Below are 16,590 nucleotides of genomic sequence, written 5' to 3'. Positions count from 1 at the left end.
TACTGTCTGATGTTGATTTCAGGGTTTTACCTGGTCGATCAGCTGCACCTGAACTGTGATTGTTTCGCCTGACCGATACATCCATCCATATATTGGAAGAGGCTTCATCACATTGATTACTGCTTTCTGTGGAGAGCCCGACTGAGTGAAACCAAGCGACAAACATCAGTGACGTCATCGTTGGTTTGTGAACGTTATGAATCCTCCAGTTCAGATTCTGTCCGTCACCATCTTTACTAGTTCGGAGCGGTTTGGAGCAGGAAGTGACCATATTTGGACGAGCTGGGGGAGGAGCCAGCGGTGGATCTGACCGATCTGATCGGAAACCTGACGATACTACGTCCCGCCCACCGATAGCTGTAACCTGACTGCACCACAGGCCTGTCAATCAAACAGACACGCCCCCAAAAACAGGTCTTCTTGAATCTTCTTTTCTAATGAATGAGGGATTATTTTCAGATGGACCTCCAGAAAACTAACAAGAAGGAGTGACTTTAGCTAACAACACCGAGATAACTGATGGACACATTTTATTCACTTTGGATTTGATGAGAGAAGTTGAATGGGAGTCTATGGAGCCGGAGGCTTTTTGGAGCCGACCTCTAGTGGCACTCGCTGGTATTGCAGCTGAAGACACTTCTGCATCGGAACCATTTTACAGACCTGAAGCTACGAAGACGTTTGTATCCAGTCTGTAGTTTTATATCCAGTCTGTAGTTTTATATCCGGTCTGTAATTTTATATCCAGTCTGTAGTTTTATATCCAGTCTGTAGTTTTATATCCAGTCTGTAGTTTTATATCCAGTCTGTAGTTTTATATCCAGTCTGTAGTTTTATATCCAGTCTGTAGTTTTATATCCAGTCTGTAGTTTTATATCCGGTCTGTCGTTTTATATCCGGTCTGTAGTTTTATATCCGGTCTGTCGTTTTACATCCGGTCTGTAGTTTTATATCCGGTCTGTCGTTTTATATCCAGTCTGTCGTTTTATATCCGGTCTGTAGTTTTATATCCGGTCTGTCGTTTTATATCCAGTCTGTCGTTTTATATCCGGTCTGTAGTTTTATATCCGGTCTGTCGTTTTATATCCAGTCTGTGGTTTTATATCCAGTCTGTCGTTTTATATCCAGTCTGTAATTTTATATCCAGTCTGTAGTTTTATATCCGGTCTGTCGTTTTATATCCAGTCTGTGGTTTTATATCCAGTCTGTCGTTTTATATCCAGTCTGTAATTTTATATCCAGTCTGTAGTTTTATATCCAGTCTGTAGTTTTATATCCAGTCTGTAGTTTTATATCCAGTCTGTCGTTTTATATCCAGTCTGTAGTTTTATATCCAGTCTGTAGTTTTATATCCAGTCTGTAGTTTTATATCCAGTCTGTAATTTTATATCCAGTCTGTAGTTTTATATCCAGTCTGTAGTTTTATATCCGGTCTGTAGTTTTATATCCGGTCTGTGATCAGGACGCTGTCGGTTATAAGGCAGCTCAGTAAGTTGAGCACAGTGCTAATGTTAGTTAGCATGCTATTTACAGAACATTTATTGAAAAATTAGATATTTCGCAGGTAATTTGCACACCTGGAGACTCTTGAAGGTGAAGTATAGACCCTGTTGGACACCTCCGGGGTTACAGCGGGCACGTTTCCCAAAGCCATAGTTCCCGGATGTGCCGGTCTGCTCCACGGTGGTTTCTATAGCAACCCTGTACAACATCAAGAGCAGCGAGATGGAGTCCATCGCGGTCGGTCGCGTCCACGATGCTGTCTCACACTTCACGGTGTACGAGGACTATCTGGACTCCAGAGTCACGCCGATGGATTTATTGTACTTACACGTGAGTCTCGTCCAGACTGTTAACTTCGGCCCTGCCTATCGGTCCACACGGAGCCCCGTCTCACCAAGTCCGAACCGAATTGACGAAACTACTAGTTTACATTAACCTTTGCGAAACTAAAACAATACCATTTATTGAAACACAACTTTTGACTTTTTAAAAGCACCGAGACCCATTCTTCAATTCGTCATGCACCAAAACCCTTCAATCCTTCCTCATTACCAACAAAACATCACTTTATTCAGGTCCGTTGCCTTGAGGCAGCAGCTGGTTATCGTCGCTGTTATCAAGAAAGGAGACAGATGTTATCCGCTTTTTAAAAACAGCATGTGCCGTAAACCGAGCTCACTACGAGCCGTAACGAACATTGTGCCCTAAAGATTGTTAAGTGCTTATCGTGGGCGTTTTACGATGTATGCCTCTGACGACGGTGAGCAAAACAACACACCTGACACATTCTTGAATGGAGTCTGGCAAATGGTCCTCTTTATTATCAAAACGTGTTTATGGACTACTTTACTTATCGTTTCTTCTTGATGTTAAAACTTTTCATTTGCGCGCATTAATTTTGGTTTCATTCAAGAAGTCTGAGACGCACAACGTCGGCTGTCATGGAGATAAGCTGCGTAGTTGTAGTGTCTGTGGTCACACGCTAGGTGGCAGACACACACAAGCTTGTCAATAAAGGGTTCGATCAGCTTGTTTCTTGAGATAAAATACATCAGCATCAATCAATATAAGTATGATCAATAAATACATATTTCTGTCAGTAGGCACGTTTTCTCTTTTTGTTTTTGAGGATTAATGTGCAAATGGTTTTCAATAAGCTTTAAATTGAACCTGCTCACCAGACATGAGCAGTTCTGCTTGTGTCCAGCAGAGGGCACACTCATTGATGAGATCCACTGCGTGGAGCTGCTGCTGCTGCAGTGGCCACTTTGTTTGAACACCTGTGTCCACACAGAGAAGAGAGCAACTCCTATCTGACCTGATCATCAGCTGCAGTCAATCCTCATCACAGCAGTCACCCTTGTGTTGTGACACCACACAGTCAGCCCAGGTCAGGCATGCTGATGAGGCCCCAGTTATGATAAATCAGCTAATTATAAACCTATCTTTCACAGATGATCTTATTCAGGTCTTGTCACCACTATGAACATACTCAGAAAAATGAAGTAGTTAAAGAGGGTTTATTACGCCACCTTGGCGTGACTGCAGTAAAAGTCCGGTCCCCCGTGTGTCGACTGGAGGAAGCAGCACATTCACATCGACTTATTCAAAGAGCCCTAAAAGGAAGACAATGATTTTCAGGCCAATTTTAGGACCGGAGAATGTCTGAGACTCATTTCTGGCGAGCCACATCAAAGTTGAATGAAAATATAACTTTTCCTCTCGGGTGCGGACGCAGGCCCGGCCGCTGGGATTCTGGGTACGAGGACATGTGGCAGAGGCTTTGATCTGACGAGCCGCGGGATCCGACGGCGAGATTTGGTTTGTAGATGATGACTTTACGGCTCGGCCATAATAAACTGTGATTGGAATAATGCAGCTAACGATCCCCGCAGACGCGCACAGGACACGAATGAGTCGGTGAAAGCTTGTGGTGCTGCAGAGCGGGACATCTCTTCCACCGTGAAATAACACCTTTAATCTGCAGACGGTCCTCCGGCCTGGACTGACTCCTCTCCGCCTCTCGTCTCTTGCAGAGCAGGGAGTTGGCCCGGACGCTGGTGGAGCACGGCCACAAGGGCACGGTCCTGAGCAGGGAGGGATTCCAGGAGAGGAAAGCAGCTGCGCAGGCTGCAAAGAGCAACGCTTTCTCCTACAGGGGCCAACCAACGTGAGTTAACTTCCCACCACGCCGTCGGAGCTGTTGTCTGCATGGAGAAGACAAATTCATACCAACCGCCGCTCCAATGCTAGAATATTTAGAGCTTCTGTTATTTTCTGAAAATGAAATCAGAGGATTTTAAAATCAGTCAGAAAAGTTTCTCCTCTCGTTAAGTGTTCTGTGGTTCGTTGTATTGACTTCTTATTTAGTGTGAAAGAATAATACTCAAGATCAGCGATCATCAGTCTTTTCCCTCAATGTTTTTTCGTTGTGGTGGAAGCTGTGAGCTCCCTGTCAATCACTTTCACTACATTCAAACCACATCTCATGTCCCAAACTGTAATTTTGTCAAAGGACAAAATGTTAAGTTGTTTCAAGGAAAAGCCGCTGTACATCGGATGGACTTTATTCCCTGGTCAGATTGTTGTTGAGCAAAACACTGGCAGCTTCTAGTCTGCTGCTGGAAGAGAAACCTGCCCCATGAGTCTGATTACAGCTGCTGGTTGATATGAAGCTACATACAGTTAATAGTACTTTGTACTCTGGATAATTACAGTGTTCAGACTACAGACTGGATACAAACGTCTTCGTAGCTTCAGGTCTGTAAAATGTTTCCGATCCAGAAGTGTCTTCAGCTGCAATACCAGCGAGTGCCACTAGAGGTCGGCTCCAAAAAGCCTCCGGCTCCATAGACTCCCATTCAACTTCTCTCATCAAATCCAAAGTGAATAAAATGTGTCCATCAGTTATCTCGGTGTTGTTAGCTAAAGTCACTCCTTCTTATTAGTTTTCTGGAGGTCCATCTGAAAATAATCCCTCATTCATTAGAAAAGAAGATTCAAGAAGACCTGTTTTTGGGGGCGTGTCTGTTTGATTGACAGGCCTGTGGTGCAGTCAGGTTACAGCTATCGGTGGGCGGGACGTAGTATCGTCAGGTTTCCAATCAGATTGTTCAGATCCACCGCTGGCTCCTCCCCCAGCTCGTCCAAATATGGTCACTTCCTGCTCCAAACCGCTCCGAACTAGTAAAGATGGTGACGGACAGAATCTGAACTGGAGGATTCATAACGTTCACAAACCAACAGGTGACGTCATGCTGGCTGCTGATTGGTTCAGACCAAAAATAGCTGCGTGTTTCTCTCTGGCGGTGGAGTTGGTGTTCTGGATATTTTAGGCCCGATTTTGATGTTTTCAGGTTTAACAGTAAAGTCAAAGTAATTGTTCTAAATGATGTGCAAAAAGCAAAAATCCTCTTTTCCCATATCGTAGTCTCTGTGAATCTCTGTGTTCCTGAATGACTGGACTATTTTTTTGAACTGCTAATCAAAGCATGATGGGTCATAAAATATGATATAATATGAATTCTTTTAGAGCTGTATCTCACGTATCAGAGGTTTGAACAGTTTGATGTTCACCAAAAAGACAGAATCACTGGAAGCAGCTCATCAACTGCGTGTCCTGTTTGAACAGGACGTTTGTTTGAACACGGTCGGCTCATCTGTCTGAATTTAAATCAAAAATAAACGAGCCAGATGACAAAAGTACCAACTAACTGCCCGTCCTGAGGAAAGTGATCACACACATCCTCATTCCTGATCCAGCCGTGTGGTGGTGGTGCCGGGAGCTTCTTTGATGACAAGCCAGAACCGACAAATAACACACACACACACACACACGCACACACACACTGGAATATCCAAACATGTACCTGTGAGGTGTTGAATTCGATCGAACCCTCAGATGCTTATCCAAACGTGCAGATGTCTCCCTCGTTGAAACGTGTGAGCATCAGTGACTCTGGTGAAATGGGAGCTTCCTCCACACCTGCAGTCACACTGATATCAGACCTCGCAGCCTTTCATCTTGTCCCGACAGGATCCCGGGAAACGTTGTGCGGGAACGTTGGGATGTTAAATACACACTAATCTGCTCCCTCTCCAACATCTACACCATGTTCAGAGGCTGTGGTCCTGTTCGTGGCTCCTCAGTGTTTGGAGGACTAGATTAGATAACTCAGACAGTTTTAAAGGAGTTCCCCACCAAAAACCAATGTGAGGAGATTTTTAAAAGTGGCTGTGACATGTGTGAGTCTTGTTTCCTTGTAGAAGAGTCCAGCTGAAGACAGCTGGGATTCACAACATTTACATTTATTACAAACCCTATTTCCAACAATCTCCCCCTGGCTGTACTTGAATGTGATATGATCACCGATAGAGTCCCTTTCTTTCCACCACCTCCCCCCAGCAGACAGAATAAATCTCCGTTAATCTCTGTTGCTGGGAAAGACATCACTCCTGAGTTAGACAGCGTGTTATTCTGAGCTGCACCGAGTGTTGTTTTAATCCTCTCGAAGGTAATTAACAGCAGTGTTCTGTTATTTCACAAAGAGAATACTTTACATTGGATGTGATCCTGTTCTGGGTAAAGCGATATCTTATAGCAAATTAACGTCATGCTTTCTGTATTAAATTTAATCCTTAAATAATCATCTGATACGTCTGCCATCTCTGAGGTTTTTGTTAGTCATTATGATGCGAGCTGAGACTGAAGTGTGGGGGAAGACTTTTCCGACATTTCACCTGCTGTTTGGATAAAAGCTCCGACGCCACCAACCTGCAGACGGCTGCGAGCCGACATCTTTTTCATGCACGCTTTTTGAACTAATTAACAGCTTTCATTGCTTCCCCACATTTGGATGTTTGACTTCTTGTAAAAATCAGTGAGAGAAGAGAAAAAACACGCAGTATTTACAGATTTGTTTTGTCTGAGAAGTGGTGACTTTGAGCTGCAGCCCCCCCGCCCTCCTCCCCCTATGTAAATGCAGATTGCTGCTTCCTCTGTGGTTCTCTGATTGGACTTCCACCACACTGACCCCCCCCCCCCCGACCTCCTGCTATGGTCACATTGTGAAAACACGGCCCCGGGATGCAAAGTACCACCTGCAACGTGGCCGAAGCACAAACAGTACAATGTTCTGAAAAAACACAAAAACTGGCAGCAGCACCGTAAACAAATTCAATGTTCTTCAGCTCGCAAAGAAAAAAACAACACAACTGACGTTGGGACTAACACACTTTTGGATTTGCATTTATTTGTGCCTCTTTTCAACGAGTCCGTCTTCCTCCCTGTCGGACGTTTGCACCTGCAGTCGTATCGTCTCGCGGCGCTGCAGCCGCTGTGTTTTGGGAATTCCTTCTTCCTCCTCTGAGGGCTCCAACCTTCGTCTCCGAGGCCACATCTTCTTTCACTCCGCTGTCATTGCTGTGTGTTTTTTTCCCCCCTTTCTTTCTCTTCTTTTCAACCTCCCCGTGCTCTCTGGGAGACCTTTAGTGCCTGCAGGTGTATAAATAGAGCTGTTTTCAATTAGAGGGCGAACCTCGCCTATAGCGTGCATCTGATCAATGAATGCCCTGCACCTGTGGTAATAAAATACCAGGGGAGTGGAGACAGTGTGCTGAATGCTAATCAGATGTTGTCCTGTTGTTGCCCCGTCTCATTTTTAAAGACAACATGCTGCTCCTGACAGCTCGGCTGTGAAAAGGGAGGGGGGCGGGGGGAGGTGAGAGGAGGTGGGGGGGGGATGCAAAACAAAAGGACCTGGTGCTCTCATCAGACATAAGTGAAATCCAATACGTCATTGAAAAAGGAAACTTGGCTGAATGGGATGCTTAGTGCGGTTGTTTGGTTGTTTGGTTGTTTGGTTTGGGGGAAGCCAAAGCGGGTCGTCACAACCAACAAATAGTCTCTAAAGTGTTGGTTCTGATAGCGGCTTTTTATTTTAAGCTGTTGTGGTCTTTGGAATAAACTCTGAGTTTAAATCAGCATGTGAGAGCATTGAATACACTCTGAAAGGAAGTCTTGATCTTTTAACACTTTTCAGGAGTTCAAACATGAATCTCATGAAGAGTAAAATTCATCTTTTACCTTGAGTTGTTTAATGTGAACTCTTTCTTAGTGTCAACACTTAAAAACATGATTTAACACTCGTGGAGTTAAAATCTCATCGCACTATGAAGACTATAGTTAGAAATGAATACAAAATAACAACAATATTTGTCACAACTCTATATTAAACTCACATATACAGATTGATTATATTATATACAGTGTGTAACAACACATGCTGCATGAATACTTAGCTTGTGTTACAGGTTTATATTACGTTCCTTCCTTGTAATCATAATCCCATAACATGCATCATTATTTCTTCATTGAAATGTTCCAAAATAGCATGTTTTAGCAAAAGTAAATATAATTTTTGACCATCACTTATATCTAATTTGGTTGCTTCATTATTCAAAGTTATGAATAAATAACTAAAGCATGATGGGAAATGCTAATACGGCAACATCCACCTCTTTCACTCGGTTTTATTTGACTATTTGAATATTCCACTCCACAAATCTGTTGTGTGGACTCGACATATTTTTTTTCCCCGTCTCAACCTGCCCATCGGTGGAAATTGTGAACAAATTTCCTCTATATTTGAGATGACTGTCGTGCATTTCATCTGCGGCAGGAATAACGAGATATAAAGTGAGAGACGAGCAGGGGGGGTGGGTAGGTGGGGGTGTGCTGAGCAGACGGGAGGCCTCCGCTTCCTCTCGGCTCCGGCCCAGAAGTCCATGTCAGCATATGTCCTGACCTCGCGTGCTCACGGCAGTCCTGCGAGGTTTCCATCAGGCTCCCCGCGATCTCCCCGCGGTCCCAAACCACAGCCACGCTCATTGTCCATTGTGCTGCTGCAGTTTTTACAGTCTGCCTCAAGAATTCTCCGCTCTCCGACTCGCTGCTCTATATTAAAAGCGAGCCATCACTCGCGGTGCCAAGTAAAACCGGTGCCACGAACACGCACAGTGAATACATTTCAGCGCGGATCCAGCCTCCAGATGCTTAGCAAAAATAAGATTGTGGATGTGACTGACATGAGAAGCCTCACAAAGCCGATCCCCGGATCATTTTTAGCGAGCCAAACCCCCGCCACTCTCCGCGCCGGCCGCTCTGGTCGAGGGCCCTTGGGCGACGAGGCTTCGCAGTCTCTATTACATGTGCTGTCAAGCCAATTTCCTTCCTTGCACTTTGTGATTTTGGACGGGAGTGTAAATGTGGAGCGATCCCCTGCAAGTGTTGTCCACAGTCACACATCCTGCCAGGCTGAAGCCGGCCACCACATCCCACCACACAGCACACACATCAAAATATATATATCCCTGTTTATAACCAGCTGGCACAACACATCATAAATAACAAGCCGACATTTTAACCTGGATGTTTCCACATTTTAGAAGTCATATTTCATATTAATGACTTGATTAATGGAGCATCTGTCCTCACCTATTGGCTACATGTACGATGCAAAAACAATATTGTGGCTTATTTTGACCAAAGACACCAGATCTCGCTCACAGGAAGATACTGTGGAAATATTCATGTACAGCTTTCAATAACATGCATTTTTCCTTTCAGTTATCCACATACATGTTGCATGTTAATGTGTAAACTTGAATTCCTAAACTTGTATGCTTATTAAACCTTTATTACTGACACAAGACAGCTTTTCCAACAAGTTACCTCGTCAACAAGGACTATATCAACTGATATCAAATTTGAAACAGTTTAGAAATTCTCAAATTCTTATGTAGGCTGTGGCTCAGACGGTAGAGTGGGTTGAACACTAATCAGAAGGTTGGTGGTTCAATCCCCAGCTCTTCCTGTCCACATGCTTGAGTGTCCTTGAGCAAGACACTGAATCCTAAGTTGCTCCCGATGGTGAACCATCGGTGTGTGAATGTATTAAAAAATACAAAATAATATTAAAAAAAGAAAAGTTCAAATGAGAAGCTTCTCATTCACTGCTCTTTGGTAACATGAAATAAAGAGTTAGCCTGTACAAGGATATATTTGCAGTGTTGTAAAGGAGAGCAGAACTGAGACACAAAATGTTTTTGCTGTTACATATGCACAATAAAACACACTAAACAATATCTAATAATCTTTAGATTACATGTTTCCTCATATTTATGCACGCTTGTTTAGAGTAAAAATCATGTCCCAATTGTTACAAGGACTTAACTTTTTATCTGCTAAATATTACAATTGTAAATACTGCTCAATCACAGACTGGATATAAAAGTGTTCGTAGCTTCCGGCTCTGTAAAATGGTTCTGATCCAGAAGTGTCTTCAGCTGCAATACCAGCGAGTGCCACTAGAGGTCGGCTCCAAAAAGCCTCCGGCTCCATAGACTCCCATTCAACTTCTCTCATCAAATCCAAAGTGAATAAAATGTGTCCATCAGTTATCTTGGTGTTGTTAGCTAAAGTCACTCCTTCTTCTTAGTTTTCTGGAGGTCCATCTGAAAATAATCCCTCATTCATTAGAAAAGAAGATTCAAGAAGACCTGTTTTTGGGGGCGTGTCTGTTTGATTGACAGGCCTGTGGTGCAGTCAGGTTACAGCTATCGGTGGGCGGGACGTAGTATCGTCAGGTTTCCGATCAGATCGGTCAGATCCACCGCTGGCTCCTCCCCCAGCTCGTCCAAATATGGTCACTTCCTGCTCCGAACCGCTCCGAACTAGCAAAGATGGTGACGGACAGAATCTGAACTGGAGGATTCATAACGTTCACAAACCAACGATGACATCACTGCTGGCTGCTGATTGGTTCAGACACAGTGCTGCAGCAGGTCCTAGTTTACTTTGTGCAGTGTGTGTACAATGTACAGCAGAGTTAAGTTAAAGGACTCCAAACAACTCAGGAATATGAAGATTCAGGCCACCATGTTACCGTTTGATTCAAATGGTCCTGGTATAATTTCCTCCTCATTAATAATGACGCTCTGCAACCGGTTGACCTCTGACATCCCTCAGACTCAGTCAGTCTCTGATGTTTGGTCTTCTGTGATAGAAACACATCAGACATTACGTGTTATCCGTCAGGCTGTGAGGACGTACTATCTTCATCTGTTTACTTCTGATGATGGAGGATGATGATGATTGATTAAATGACCTGTAAGAACATCCGTAAAATAAAGTCTCTATCATGTGGTTTTAATGTATTTTGAAGTCTAAGCGTGAAAGTTGAGTTCAAACTGCAGCAGTACAGAAGAAATCAGAAATAGACCCTGAGTGTTGTTGATGAGGAAATTCCTCTCTAATCAGCAGGAAAATACTTTTAAATGATTTCATATGTGTTGCTTTGGATTACAGTGTAAGCTAATAAACTGATGAGGAAGAAACCACACGGCCGACATGTGCAACACACGCCGTCATTCAGGGATGAAAGCTGCTCCTCGTGTGAGGACTTCCACTGGAGCACAACTTCTGTTCCAGAAATCTACACATCGGGTTTCACATCCAAACATAAACCTGAATGAATCATTACAATCTCTCCCTCTCACATTTGTTCTGAATACATGAACATTTTGCCTTAATAAGAACTCTGTGTGAAAAAGATGACAATGATTCCTTTGATCCACATTGAAAAACACGCAGGCGATGCTCGACGTGCGACCTCCACCACCGCTGGAAGCCGAGGTGGCCGCAGTACACAAAGATATTCAGGTAGAATATCATGTGCAGCACATGTGTAACTGATACATTCAGCTCATTGTAATCAGAGGTGACAGAGGATTTTATAAAAAGCCCCAAATAAAGTAAATTGTCATGCTGTGTGGAATTTCCCCTGACGTCCACCAGCCCAAAATAATATTTTCTATAAGATTCATTTTCCCAAGCACTCGGAGGAAAAATATTCTGCTACAGTATGTGTTGTTTCTTCAGAAATCACCGTATTATTGAAAGTTCCCATCTGTTAGACTGTGGAGAGCTACAGGCTAATGAAAGCTTCAATCTGTTAACTTGTCTCCAGAATAAAACAAGAAATCATTTTACAACATCTGTTAACCGTCATGAAATAAAAACCTCTCAGAAAACACACCAAAAGAGAAACGCTGACCCTGCAGTCCTTAAAGAACCATTCATACACATTTCATTAATTATGCTGAAACCATTTGCTTTTGCAAAGTGTCACACTCAACAACACAACTTGGTACAGATACAACAATTGCATCAAGTGTGATCAAAGGGCACAAAAGTTGTGGCTAAAAGAGTGAATGTATGAGGAAGAAGGAACATACAGAACAAGTTTTACACCGTCGTGTCCAAGTTTATGTCTTGAAACCAAATTGGTCTTTTAATATTACACTCCATGACTACAAAAGCAGCATGTCACAGTGCTGAAAAAAAAATACAAGCTCAGGTAACAACTTTAGTCTGACTGGATGACAAAAAACACATTTGAACTGGACAGAAACAAACTGGATTAGATTTCAGATTCCTCAAAACAAACTTTCAAATTACTAGTTTACTTTCCATCTTACTTACATCAGTAGATATGCACTTTTTGTATCCTTCTAACTTGCAATTAAAAAATAAAAAATGCAATATTGCATTTCGTGATGCTGCTTTTCAGGAAAGTTGGTGAATTTATTTTATTTGTGGCATAATAATAACATTGATATTTTATTGTGACACAGAATTTACCCTTTGTAGCATTATTTTCAACTTCAATGTCAATCCACCATATCACATACGGACAAAGAGATCGAAAAAAAAAATACTCAGTCACACGGTGTGCAAAATATAAAGATAAGAGAATAGTATAAATATGTAACAATAAAAAACAACAAATAACCACAGTGACGCTTAACTGCAGTGTGTGTGTGTGTGTGTGTATATATATTATAAATATAACTACAATGGAGTGCAATTTGTTTTCATCTCATGCCAAGAAAGGTCAAATGTTTGTTACGTTTTATACACCTAAATGCACACAATACATTTATTTATGCAAAATGCTATTAGAAATATGAAAACTGTAAATCCAGAACATCTCTGAGGGTTAACGGTGTCGTGAGTTACTGAAGATAGATGGTTTAAAGCGACAGTTTTAGGAGGCTCACGGTCGAGGAGGAAGTTCTCTCTGGTCGGCTCTGCAGCCGAGTGTTTATTCATGTGTAAACAGAGACGATAGTTGCTGTGCAGTAACAGCTGTTCACCTCCAACAGAGGTGGACGAAGCCACACATAAACCACACATAAAAAAGACACCCAAAAAGCACAGTTTTAGTTCAGAGAACACTGTGGAAGTGAAAATATCACTGACCGTACTTTTAATGTGTTCAAAGTACCGACGCAAACGCACGACTCTCAGACAGGAAGTTCAGGTTCATGATCTTTACTGAGAAAATCAGGAAAGTGACAACAGAGAAAGCAAAAGTTCAATCCAAGCTCAGAGTCACAGGTACGTTCCAAAAAAGTCCAAAACCAGAGAGTCAGTCCACACAGACGGAGGTGGAGACACGGAACAGGCAGAACCAGAACCAGAACCAGAGCCAGAACCAGACAGGGACACGTCAAACACTCACTGACAAGAAACAACGCAAAGAAGTGAGGGGAGGACACAGTTATATACACGAGAAGACAATAAGACACAGGTGGAAACGATCAGGGCGAACGGACAATCAGACACAGGTGGTCGATCACCGTGACAACTGTCCAGAGTTGTAAACTCCTCTCTGAGCAGTAACTGTTATGTCGTGTTTGTCTTCTCTCACTTCAACTGGACTTCCTGGGTCACATTTCATTGCCTTAAACTACATCAGCACCATCACAGCTGCCTGTATTGTTTGAGCGCAGCGCTGTTACCCAACCCAGTATCACAGCAACGCGTGAAATAGACACGCTTTGGCCTGTCTAGGCGTGACAGTTTCACGTTTTCCTGTAGTGGACGAAAATGAAACCTACTGCATGTTATACCGCCATGAGATCTACAGGACAAATAAACTTTACGGAAAAACACATGGTTGGTGTTAGGAAACAAAAACAACTCAAGAACAACGTTGTCACCTCCTGGATTCGGACCTCTGCCTCCCACATGGCAGTCTAGTTCACGTTTTGCCGTGATACTGGGTTGTGTTATCAATCTGAATCTGAGACTTTCCCAGCAGTCATTTTATTTGAGCTTTTTTACCGCTAATGTAAAAAAAAAAAATTATAATAAAAATACCATTTTCATCACAGCATTGTCGCTCATTAGGGAAACTTTGTCGAGACAACCAGCGGTGTTGTCTTTGTGGTGAAGAAAAGTCTCCAAATATGTTAAAATAAAAAGTTGTGAAACCTCCTCAGGTGTTGAAGAAGCAGAACATTGACACTCACAGAGACTATAATGTTAGTTATATGTTGTATAGTGTTCCCCTTATGGCGTCAGATTTATGTCATATGTCGCGAGTCTGATAAAACATTTTTACGAGAACATTTTATTATTTCACAGTTTTGAAATAAAGAGTTGCATGTTGCCGTGGGATTCCTCTGGAGATGAAAGTTTAAGTGTCTGCGTCTCTCGTTGATATCTAAGACAGTGTGAATCCACGCTCCTCCGTTTCCTGCAGGGTTAGCATGCTTCTTCATTATTTTTAATGTTCTGTTCACATCGCTGCTTTATCGCACTCGCAACATATCACATAAATCAGACGCCATGTTCCCGCCTTTAACTGACACAACGGCACATATATTTTTAAAAGTTATTTTATATCTGTAGGACAGATGTTCTCCAACAGATGTACGTTTTTTTAACAACCAGATGACAACTGTTGGCCTCCCCCTGACGTCTTTAATCCCGCGGCCCACCTGTCTGACCACCATCTAAAAACAAGAGAAACACGAGGTTGAGCACAGTCAGCTTAATAACTTGTCATTAGCCGCTAATAACCGTCATTTACCAGAGAAACTCTTGTTATCCCTCCTAAATGAGGCTTGATAAGAAATTTGTTAATTGATGTGAAACTGAAACTCGCAGCGGTCCATCTGTTTGGCTGAAGTATTCTTCGCTCTCCGTGACTGTGTGTTGCTTTAGCTACTGGATGGGGTAACCCCAGTCACTTGCCTCCTCAACACCTGTGTTTACTTTGGGGCCTCGGCCCCCGTGACCCAGCAGCAATCCTTCACTCACTCACAAGATGAAGTGAGCTCCCAGCCTCCAAATATGTGCTGTCCCTGCACTTTTACCACCGTGTGATTCCTCTAAGACCTTCATTGTGGGGCACAGGCCAAACGACTCAGATGAATTACAATCCTTCTCCAAATTCCGGTGAATTTAAACATTCAGATCCTGTTCTCCTTGACTATGATGTTAAACTAAGCCAGGAGCAGAAATTGGCTGTTTGTCTGAGCTTGTTGTGGCTGTTGAGATGTTTTAAAGTGCTCTGGGAATGGAAAGGGGATTTTAAATGGAGAATATAAGTGAACTTACCTGCTCTTTGGACAGTGAAGCAGACAGAACTGGATTCAAGATGAAAGGAGCAGATTTATAACAAACCCACAGGAGTTTTCAGGGAAGTTTGGGATTATTTCTTCGTCTCACAACGTCTGGAGGTCTAAGTACTGAACCTCCGTCCACAGCAAACACATCTGTTGCAGCAAGTTATGAAAACTGTAAAGTAGGCTTTTACTAAATATCTGGTCAGATGTATCATTATCTTTGACAACATTGTTCAAAGTAATTTATTCAGCCGGTTTGTCGTGCAGCTTTTAAATACAGAATTGTATCATCGGTAGCTAAATAAAAACCGTAAACTATAAAAAAAAAAACCAACAACTATTGATTTGGTATTAAAAGTATTATATCAGCACTAATATCACTATTCTTGAAAAAAAAAAAAACACTTGATGTCTTTAATGTCCATGTCAAGCAAAGAGGTCACATGGTCCCACGATGCACCAGCAGTGTTCGGAAAATGATATGAATGCAAACACACCAGTGCTTCAACTTATAAAAAAATTATGCAAAGGATGAAACCAAATGACCATAAAGTTTAATTCAGGTGATTTAAATTTGGTTCACATTCAACCCCGTTTCCCAAAAAGGCGGGACGGTGTGTAAAATGTAAATAAAAACAGAATACAATGATTTGAAAATCACATAAACCCATATTTAATTGAATATAGATGAAAAACAATTTATCAATTTATTATGAAAAATATAATAAAAGACTGAAAAAGTTGTGTAACACTAAAAAAAACATCCAGTGGAACATATCAACTAATGAGGTTACCATGGCAACAGATCAGTAACATGATTGGGTATAAAAAGATGATTTCAGAGAGGCAGAGTCTCTCAGCAGTGAAGATGGGGAGAGGTTCACCACTCTGAAAGACTGTGTTGGAAAATAGTTCAACAATCTAAGAATAATGTTCCTCAACGTAAAACTACAAAGAATTAGTGGATTTCATCGTCTACGGTTCATAATATCATTAAAAGATTCAGAGAATCTATACAACAAAGGAGACCCTGAACTGTTGAGCAGCTGAAATCCTCTATCAGGCAAAAATGGGACCACTTTTAACTTTCAAAACTCCAGAAACTGGTCTCCCCAGTTCCCGAACGTTTCCAGAGTGTTGTTAAAAGAAGAGTTGATGCAGCTCAGTGGTGAACATGATCCTGGAACAACTGTTTTGAAACATGTTGCTGGAATCAAATTAAAAATAAGCATATATGTTTTATAAAACAATAACATTTCTCAGTTTCAACATATGATATGTTGTCTTTAGTCTATTTTTTAATAAAAATGTGGGTTTATATGAGTTGCAAGTCATTGCATTCTGTTTTGTATTGACATTTTATACAGCGTCCCAACTTTTTTTGGAAACAGGTTTGTTGTTCAGCCCCAATTTATGATTAAAATACTCAAAAAGGAGAAATACTGCTGGTGCAACTTCAGGGATTTCTGTTTAGGTTATTGCTTAATGAAGCTGGAGTCCGTAGAGACAGTGGTGCTGCAGCTTTAATCTAATGTCCTTTCTACATTTGTTTTAACAGTCATTTTGTGCGTTATAACCACAACTGAGAGGTGACCAATGAGCTGTTTA

The 16,590-nt window shown here is 42.0% G+C and overlaps 1 protein-coding gene across 1 annotated transcript in view; it reads left to right on the top strand.

Moving 5' to 3' along the window:
* Window positions 1-1,725: 1,725 nt before the first annotated feature.
* The window catches only part of cfap299 (cilia and flagella associated protein 299), a 78,246-nt gene continuing 63,381 nt past the window's right edge, over window positions 1,726-16,590 (top strand). Inside the window, exons 1-2 of the mRNA XM_069169301.1 lie at window positions 1,726-1,833; window positions 3,540-3,673. Coding sequence (XP_069025402.1) covers window positions 1,726-1,833; window positions 3,540-3,673 — 242 coding nt within the window. The remainder of the gene's footprint in view (window positions 1,834-3,539; window positions 3,674-16,590) is intronic.

Source organism: Embiotoca jacksoni, unplaced genomic scaffold (genome assembly GCF_022577435.1).
Source record: "Embiotoca jacksoni isolate LCO1_2020_lvr unplaced genomic scaffold, fEmbJac1.0.p SCAF_44, whole genome shotgun sequence".
Taxonomy (NCBI): domain Eukaryota; kingdom Metazoa; phylum Chordata; class Actinopteri; family Embiotocidae; genus Embiotoca; species Embiotoca jacksoni.
Note: the sequence above shows the minus strand (reverse complement) of the source record. Positions and strands in the feature narration are given on the sequence as shown.